Below are 9,478 nucleotides of genomic sequence, written 5' to 3' on the forward strand. Positions count from 1 at the left end.
AGGAACTCGCAGCCCTCGAAGGATCCGGATAGCTTCTGGACGAGGAAGCGGTAGCTTGCCATGTTGGAGTCACGAGCGTCCCATTCGCCGGAGCACTGCTGCACCACCAGGTCCGAGTCACTGTAGCACAGGATGCGCCAGATGCCGAGTTCCTTGGCAAGCCGGAGGCCGTGCACGAGGGCTTCGTATTCGGCGACGTTGTTGGAGGCGGCGAAGTGGATCTGGAGCGCGTAGCGGAGCCGATCGCCCTTCGGAGATGACAGTACGATGCCGGCCCCCAAGCCGAGTCACATCTTGGACCCGTTGAAGTGCATGCGCCAGTGCGTCGAGTCGGGAGGCGGCGGAAAGTACTGGGTCTCGGTCAGTCGATGAGGAAATCGGCTAGGGCTTGAGACTTGATCGTGGTGCGGGGCTCGTAAAGGATGGTATGGCCGGCTAGCTGGATCGCCCACTTGGCGACCCGGCCAGAGGCGTCCCGGCACCCGATGATTTCTCCAATAGGCGCTGTGCTGACGACGGTGACGACGTGCTCTTGGAAGTACTGCTTCAGCTTCTTGGCGGTGAGGTACACACCGTAACACATCTTCTGCTAATGCGGGTAGTTCTGCTTGGAGATGGAGAGCACCTCGCTCAGGTAGTAGACTGGTCGCTGGACGGCTTGGATCTTGCCCTTCCCTGGTTGCTTGACCACCAGCACCGTGTTGACCGCCCGCGAGGTCGCGGCTACGTAGAGCAATAGCAGCTCCTTGTCGGTTGACGCGGCCAGGACTGGTGCGGTGGAGAGCATGCGCTTGAGGTCTTGGAAGGCCTCGTCTGCCTTGCCGTTCCACTCGAACGGACTTGTCTTCTTCATCAGCTGGTACAGGGGGAGCGCCCTCTCGCCCAGCCGGCTTAGGAACTGGCTGACCGAGGCCAAGCACCCGGTGAACTTCTGAACGTCGCGCAGCCGAGTCGGCTTGCGCATGCGCTCGATGGCCTTGATCTTCTCCGGGTTCGCTTCGACGCCGCGTTCCAAGACAAGGAAGCCGAGCAGCTTTCCGGCAGGGACACCGAAGACGCACTTTTTCCGGGTTGAGCTTGACCTTGTATTCGCGGAGGTTGGCGAATGTTTCCTTCAAATCGTCGAGGAGCGTGAGGTGCTGCTTGGTCTTCACCACGATGTCGTCCACGTACACGTGGATGTTGCAGACGAGTTGCGGCAGTAGGCATTTCTGCATGCAGCATTGGAAGGTGGCGCCGGCGTTCTTCAACCCGAATGACATGGTGATGTAGCAATATGCCCCAAAGGGCGTGATGAAGGACGTCTTCAGGGCGTCGGCCGGGTCCAGCTTGATCTGGTGATAGCCGGAGTAAGCGTCCAGGAAGGACAGGATCTCGCACCCGGCGGTCGAGTCGATGACTTGGTCGATCCACGGGAGAGCGAACGGATCCTTGGGACAAGCCTTATTAAGGCTAGTGTAGTCGATACACATGCGCCAGGTCTTGTTCTTCTTCAGGACGAGGACTGGATTTTCCAGCCACTCGGGGTGAAACACTTCCATTATGAAGCCGGCCGCCAAAAGCTTGGCGACCTCTTTGCCAATGGTTCTTCTCTTCTCTTCAAAAAATCGTTGGAGGGGTTGACGGACAGGCTTGGCGTCCTTGCGGACGTGAAGTTTGTGCTCGGCGTACTTCCTCGGGATACCCGGCATGTCCTTGGGGGTCCATGCGAAGATATATCGATTCTCACGGAGGAAGTCGACGAGCTCTCCTTCCTATTTGCTGTCGAGGCGGGCGCCTACGACAACATACTTGCTGCAGCTGGGGTCTTCAGGGTTGAGCTTCACTTTCTTGGTCTCCTTGGAGGGCTTTAAAGGGCTTTGTCGGCCGGGTCCGGGGTCGGAATCGACGCTGCGGAGACCTCGCATGCCAAGGCGACGATTCGGTCGAGCTGGCGCCGCTCCTCGGCAATGACTAGCGACTCGGCCAACTTGGCACCGTCTCGGGCGCACTCCAGAGACTTGCGGTAGTCGCCGGTGACGGTAATGACGCCCTTGGAATCCGGCATCTTCATCTTCAGGTACGCGTAGTGGGGAACCGCCACGAACTTGGCGAGCGCGGGCCAGCCCAGCAATGCATGATATGCGCTGGACAAGTCCACCACCTCGAACCAGATTGGTTCACGTCAGAAGTGGCTGCTGTCGCCGAACAGGACATCGAGCCGGACCCGGCCAATGGGCGAGCAGGAAAGGCCGGGTACGATGCCGTGGAAGACTGTCCGGGTTGGCTCCAGGTCCTCGGCCTTGAGGCCGAGCTTGGTCATCGTGTCGCGGTAGAGGATGTTGATGCTGCTGCCGCCGTCGATGAGGACTCGAGAGAACTTGCATGTGCACCGCACGACGATGGTGGGGTTGAGGATGAGGGCGTATCCACCCGGACTCGGCATGACTGCCGGGTGATCCTCCCGGGTCCAGATGATCGGGCGATCCGACCGGTGCATGAAATCCGGCTTGGCTAGGACGACGGTGTTCACCTCCTGCCGAAGAAGGCGCTCGCTGCGCTTGTCATCGCCGAGGCTGGTGAAGACGACATAGGCCGCGTTCTGGTCCGGGTAGGCGTCATTCTGCATCGCGCCGCCAGCGGGAGGCGATGGTGGAGACGGAGGCGGCTGCCCTACGCCTGGATCTGGAGCCGGAGCCGGAGGAGGCAGAACGTCTTCCCTCATGATGCACTTGGTGATGGCGCACTGCTGAAGCGTTAGCGTGGAGGGTCTTGCGCCGCTGTGGTGCTTGCATGGGGCATCGAGCATCTCTTCAAAACTCATGGCGGGCTGCCATGCCATCTTGCCGGTCTGCAGGCGCTTCGCTGCTGGGTCCGCCGCGGGCTCGGTGGCCGCGACAAGCCGGTTGTCGTGACGCTGCGCCGGCTGGTCGGCCTTGTGCTTGTTGTTTTGATGATGCTGTTGTCGGCTGCTTTCGTCGGCCGGCTTCGGGGGAGGAACCGGCTTTGCCTTGCCGACTTCGTCCAGCGCCACCTGGATCTTCATGGCGGAGTCGGCATTGGGGTACTTGTCCGCCGTCACCATGAGCGCGGCCATGGTGGCCGGCTCGGAGCGTAAGAGCTTGTGCTTCAGGAGGGTGCCGTCTCGGCACCCGCTGACGAAGTACTGAATCGCCTGGACTTCATGGACGCCCTCACAGCTGTTTCAGAGCTCGGTCCAGCGTGCGAGGTACTCGCGGCCCGTCTCCGTCGGCCCCTGCACGCACATGGCGAGCTGGCCAGGGCGACCGGGTCGCTTGTAGGTCCCTGTGAAGTTGTGGACAATGGCCTCCTCGAAGTCGACCCACGCATTGATGCTGCCCATCGGCAGACTGTTCAACCACGTGCGGGCCGATCCCTGGAGCATGAGCGGTGCATAGCGCACGGCTAGACGACGATTGGCACCGGTGATGCCAATGGCCGTGGTGTAGTCGGTGAGCCAGTCTTTTGGCTTCACGGTCCCGTTGTACTTGGGGGTGTCACGGGGGAGCACGAACCCTTTTGGAAAGGGCTCCTCCTGGATGCGTGGGCCGAAGCACGCCGGCCCGATAGCGCCTCTCCTCCACCTCCAGGGAGCGAGCGAGCTGATCGAGGTGGTGGCGCGCGTCGGCGTCGTTGATGGCGCGCGGGCTGAGTCGACTGGCGGCCAGGACCTAAGGGTCCGGGTCGGTTGGAGCTGGACGCCGGCCATGCTGGCCGGGTCTGTGCTGGGTCTCCGGGGCGGGCTCGTTGCCCAGAGCGTCGGCGGCGGTGGCTGTCGGGTTGCGTCGACTCCGGGCCTGGCCGGAGTGCGCCTCGCCGGGTGGCGAGGAAGCCGTGTGCAGAAGTTCGCCGGGTCCGCCAAGGCGGGCGGAGCCAGACCCCGTCGGCTTGGCAAGCTGGTTGAGGCGATCCTGCTGGGTGTTGGCGGTGCGCAGGAGCTCGCGCATCCGCCCGATGCGCTCCTTGAGCTCCTTGCCCGTGATTTGGTCGAGGCCGACCGCGGCTGCCTCCGCAGCGCGCATGTTCTTCACTGGGGTCTCGTAGACGGTCCGGACGGCGCCCAAGGCTCGGCCGATCGCTCCTCCCCGGGCGCGAGCGTCGGCGACCCAGCTTGGCTCGGCCATGGCGGGCTTAACTCTATGGGCGGCGGCGTGCTCCATCTGAGCGGCCTCCAGGCGACGCCTGGTGGCGGCCAGCATCTCGGACAGGTCCAGCATCTGCTGGCGTCTATCCTCGAGCTGGGTTCGGGCTTCGGTGATGTTGGTGGCGTCGACGTCGGTGCCGATGGGGATGCAGAGGCTCTGCATCGCAGCGTGCAGCGGATCGGATGGCTCGGTCCATTCCACGGTGGCCCTGGCCTCCGCGGCCTTCCTCGTCATCCTCTACGAGGAAGAGGCGCCATCGCCGGTGACGTAAACCTCCACATGGACATACATCGCCCTGGCGGCAATGCCACCGCCGAGGGAGAGGGAAGAGTAGGAGTAGCTGAGCACCTCGTTGGGGTACTCGTCGGCCGTGAGCGCGGCGAGCGCGCCGACGACATCGTCCGCCAGCATGACGGACTCGTCGGTGTAGGAGAAGGGCCCCGTCTGAAGCATGCTCCCGGCCAGCTCCTCGAGCTGCCCCATGGTGGGCGCCAACTATCGTGGTGGGCGCACGGCAGATGCCAAGGGATGGCTAAAGAGAGGAGGAGGCTCGAGGGCACTGGCGGGCTCCAGAGGCGAGGTTGGCATGCGCGGGCGCGGGACGCCGGACATACCCAAGTTCGGGGCTCTCCGGAGAGATAACACCCATAGTCCTGCCGAGTTTGGTTGGATGATTGATAGTACAATGTTGCTCCTGGAGCTGTGTGGAGGAGGAAGGAAGCTGGCCAAGGCTTGGGCTGCTCCTTCTCTCCGATACTCCTGTCGGGGTGGCTAGTCCTATGCTTGCTTGTGCTTTCTATTGTGTTGGTATCTTCTCTCTGTGCCTCTGTTTTCTTACATTCCTCCTTTGTAGGCGTGGGTTCCCGGGGGGTTTTATAGATCAACCCACCCAGGGTTACAATGGTAATATGCCGAGTCAATGGGTCCGTATTGTCGGTGTCCGGGACACCGGACTAGGTCCCTCTTGTGGGCTTGTGGTTCGCCGGGTTCCCCTAGGTGCGGGCCCCGCGTGCCTAGGGGGACTGTGCCCCGTCTTGTCGATCGTCAGGGCGTGGCCGAGTCGAGTCGTGTACAGTGCTCTTCGTCAGGCTGCCGTTTGCTGTCGTCAGTGGTGAGGGCGGGAGCACTGTTGCCACGCCAGCCTTGGTCAGCGGGTAGGTGAGGGGCACTGTTGCCATGCTCCGGCTGACCACAGGCATGGGTGGGAACACTATTGTCTTGGTCATCGGTGGTTGAGGTCTCGTTCCATCGTACGGCCTGGATGGGACGGGAGCTAACCCGTGACTGGGTTGCCGTGGACGCCACGGGTTGGGCTGGCTTGCTGGGGAAGCCTTGGTTGCGCCGGGTTGAGTTGCCTTGCGCCAGTTGCTGTGGCCGGGTCGACGTACCATGCCGGGTCGGAGAGTTTGGCCGGGTCACGGGCCCTGCCGGGTCGAGCAACCCGGCCAGGCGCGTGCCGGTTTGCGGGGAGATGCGGGCCCCGCTATTTTTGAAAAGGATTCGGGTTCCGTTGCCTGCCCGGGGTTCATCCCCCCGACACGTAGTATGGTGCAACGTAATAATTGCATATTAGTATCTTTTATGAAACAAGTCATCATGGTTACATACGAAAGCCTTGTTCATATTGAGGCTTCGTTTGGGAATCAAGGAAACCCGTACAAAATTTGAGAGATGATCATATGTAATAGTTCATTTTTAGCAGCAATGGAAATTTGACACAATCGTGTGGATTAAATCTTCGAATATAATGCAAAGACTAGTCTCTGCCCATGACTTAAATTTCTTGAATCATACACCCATGCGATCATTCGCCGGTCAACCATATGTATATCTGAATCGTAATGTTTGTGTTGTGCATTAAATTGATGTGCACGTAGAAGAAATATCGAGTGGAGAAATATATATATGCAATTTGTGCCATTTATAGATTCTTTAGAACATCCTTTAGAAGATAGACAAGATCAAGACTCCGATGTCAGTGTTTGACCTTCTACATTGTCACATGGCAAGTCAAAATAGTGTGCGTAATATCACGACTTATAGTAAGATACGCTTTGATTATATAGCACTTAATGGATCATATATGTGACGTAGGTATATAATATATTTTGGGTGAGGCATTATTAGTACAATTTAAATATGCATTCATTGTCCGCCGAAACTATATTGACAATAAATTCGATATGAAATTGCTAGTCTCGATATGTCATAAATCCGATATGATATTTCATACAGAAGATACATGTCACTAGCATTTATAGTCTTTTAATCATGTTTTACCATCAGAACAAGATTTGCTATATGGTGATGCTATAAATATCGTACCCTCTCATCATCCTCTCCATACAAGCACTCTTTTGGTATCATACCTCTCATCGTTTTATCCAACTCTCATTAGTTTTCCCCAAAAAAAGCCTCAAATTTCCTCCATGAATCAAAGAGTCAACCAGGAGTGGAACCCCTCTGAGGTAGAGGGGGCAAGATCAATCATTAGTCGTCTCAGCAACTACTACAACAATGATGGCACCAGCCATGAGAGGAACAACAAGCATGATATCGTGGCCAATCTCAAAGCATGGTTCCCTAGGAAGACCATGCAACAAGTAACAGATTTGTATGATGATCTTATCATGGAGATGCATATATTGCAGTGTCCAGAGAAGGAGTACAATGGTACCAATAGTGACCATGGTGTCATTTACAGTGTGGATGGCCTTGTGAATAAAAACTTTGGATTGCAAAATGAGGTTGCCATGGAAGGAATGGGTATTTTGTTTGGTCGTCCATTAGAGAGTGTGCGAACCATGGCGATACAAGAAGAGCTGCAAATGATAGAGGAGAACAAGGTGGTGTTGGAGAATAAGATGTGCATCCCTCAACCAGTGCTTGCACCACGTGCCAAGGGGTTTTGGACCCTAGAGGAACACAGGTTATTCATGTTTCATCCTTCCTAAATTTCCATGGGATTTAAAAAATTATTTCATTTTGATTATTTGCTTGGAGATATCGGGTATATTTTAATAGAAAGCATACTATTGACCATTATGTGGGTTTTCATTATCATGAATCGGAGGTTTATTTTTTATTTTTACTGTACTCATAGTGCCCAATTCACATTTACCAGAAATAATAGTACCAAGATGTATAGATATTGTTTGTGAACAACCAACTTTATTTCATTATTGTGCTTCCATTAATAAGTTAATACCACCCATGCTTCTCCTTGCAACTAAAGATGGAGTAGTTAATTATATATTCATAGTAAAGAATGAAACTACTATTGCAAGTATTATCATGGTCTATTTAATTATATCTATTATCAATATATGACCATGGTAGTTATGAAATTCCTTATTCATTTATAATCATCTATTATCACATATTATATAATTAACATCGTAAAAGATAAACAGAGATGTCCTTTACTAGAACAAGGGTTAATATTTGGTTAGAAGTTTTAATACCCCAACTATTGCATTTTTTCACCAATATATTAATAATCAATATGTCCTTTAAAGAATTAACCTAACTAGTTCGTCTTGAACATGGTTATTCTAGGCTCTTTCTCCATGGGTTGAGTGCATGTGGTCGTGGAAAATGGAAGGACATATCAAAGTACTTCGTTACTAGTAGGACTCCAGCCCAGATTTCGAGCCATGCACAAAAGTACTTCATGAGGCTACAGAGCAAAGGGTCAGGAAGCCAACGCTATAGCATCAATGACGTGGAGCTCGATGATGCTGACCCATGGAAAATGGAAAATAGCTTTAATTTCTAGCAAGCACTCGCCTTGCAATCTACAATTGGTGCTGATAACCAAAATCTAAGTTTTGGTTTGCAAACTCCTTCGAGTCCATTTGTCATCATGAACAATATAGTGTAGTTTGGAGTTGTCTTTCCTGAAGAAAAGGAGTTGGTAGTAGTATGTTGTGAGAATGATATGATGTCGTCGTCGTAGTAGGGGCTAGTGAACTTTGTTCCTACTAATATAGAAGTATTACTTAAACTTCCTTCAAAGTATTGTATGGGATATCGTGTATAAGATGCTATGATTTAAATTATATTTGCATATGTGTTTGGAGAGTCAATAATATGTGTTGTTACTATTTACTATGGTTGTTGTATAAACATTGCAACTGAAATTGATGTGGTATTGGTACGAACATACCATTTTTCTCTAGGTGGGTCCTACATGTAAGGAGGTGTGACGTGACAATGCTAATAGGCTAGTCAAGAAGGTGAAAACCAGCCTCATTAGTAAAAACTGGTGTCAACCAAGCTCGGGATTGATTCTTGAATGGATTGACAAGTTGGATGTGTGCATTAACTAGTTTTGTAGTTCATGGTTGAGAGAAAAGTGGTAAGTTGAGTATTGAAAAGTGAAATAATCTCAATTGGAAACGTTTATCTAAACTACATATACTGAATATATGTGTTCATTTTTTCCTAAAGAACATATATAGTTGTTCCAACTCCATGGAGGCTTCAAGAGAAAAACGAAGGCTAAAGAGAAGCTTTATTTTGGAGACGAAGCGGGAATTTTGCCTATTACACTTTAGTACATGATAGAGTGTAAACACAATAGAATCTTGGAATGCGACTACATAGGCCAACTGGATCCCTAGAGCCAGCAAGAAGTTTGCGCTTGAGAAGCAAGCCTTTGGGGAAAGAAAGATTGTTTCGAGAAAAGCCGATCACTTCTTAAGTTCTTATTGGTCTTTAGAGAAATTATAAGATCAATCTAAGGTTGAAAAACAAACTCACCAACACCACAAATGGTTTTCTATTTGGATCTTCAAATAGAATGTAGGGTAGTGGCCGAATTTTCACTACTTCGGATACAAAATTTCTACACTCCACGATTTATGCATGACTTCTGTACAAACTAGGAACGGTCAATTATTTTTTTTCCAATATCTCATCAAGCGTACACCATCAAGGATGGTAGGGTAGTTGGAACAGAAACCCAAAAAACAATGTTTACAATGTATACAAAAACAACACTATGTGTAGCTTATGATGTCAGCTTACACACAACTTTGCCGAAAAGCCTTTTTTTTCATTTTTAGGCAATAGTCCTACAGTGTCTAAGACATCAAAACGCATGCACACCAGATGACATGGATTCTAGCATCACCACCGAACACATATGTAGCATTACCATCTCGGCCAAGGTCTTAACTTGAACAAATAGAAGAAGCCCCTCTGGTCTGTCCAAAATCTCATGCCGAAAGCGATACCAACTAAAGATTGAAGAAACATAAAGTCTTGCAGAAAACGTGTAATAGAAATTTTTACTTTCTCCACCTTTATCGCTATTGAGAAGACAAAGT

At 52.1% G+C, this 9,478-nt stretch overlaps 1 protein-coding gene across 1 annotated transcript; it reads left to right on the forward strand.

The window, feature by feature from the left end:
• The first annotated feature begins 6,528 nt into the window (after positions 1–6,528).
• Positions 6,529–8,182, forward strand: LOC119342139. Its single transcript, XM_037613977.1, has 2 exons — positions 6,529–7,074; positions 7,704–8,182. The coding sequence occupies exons 1-2, from the start codon at positions 6,575–6,577 to the stop codon at positions 7,921–7,923; spliced, it is 720 nt and encodes a 239-aa protein (XP_037469874.1). The 5' UTR covers positions 6,529–6,574; the 3' UTR covers positions 7,924–8,182.
• Positions 8,183–9,478: the final 1,296 nt, after the last annotated feature.

This window comes from Triticum dicoccoides, chromosome 7B (assembly GCF_002162155.2).
Source record: "Triticum dicoccoides isolate Atlit2015 ecotype Zavitan chromosome 7B, WEW_v2.0, whole genome shotgun sequence".
In the NCBI taxonomy this organism is placed as follows: domain Eukaryota; kingdom Viridiplantae; phylum Streptophyta; class Magnoliopsida; order Poales; family Poaceae; genus Triticum; species Triticum dicoccoides.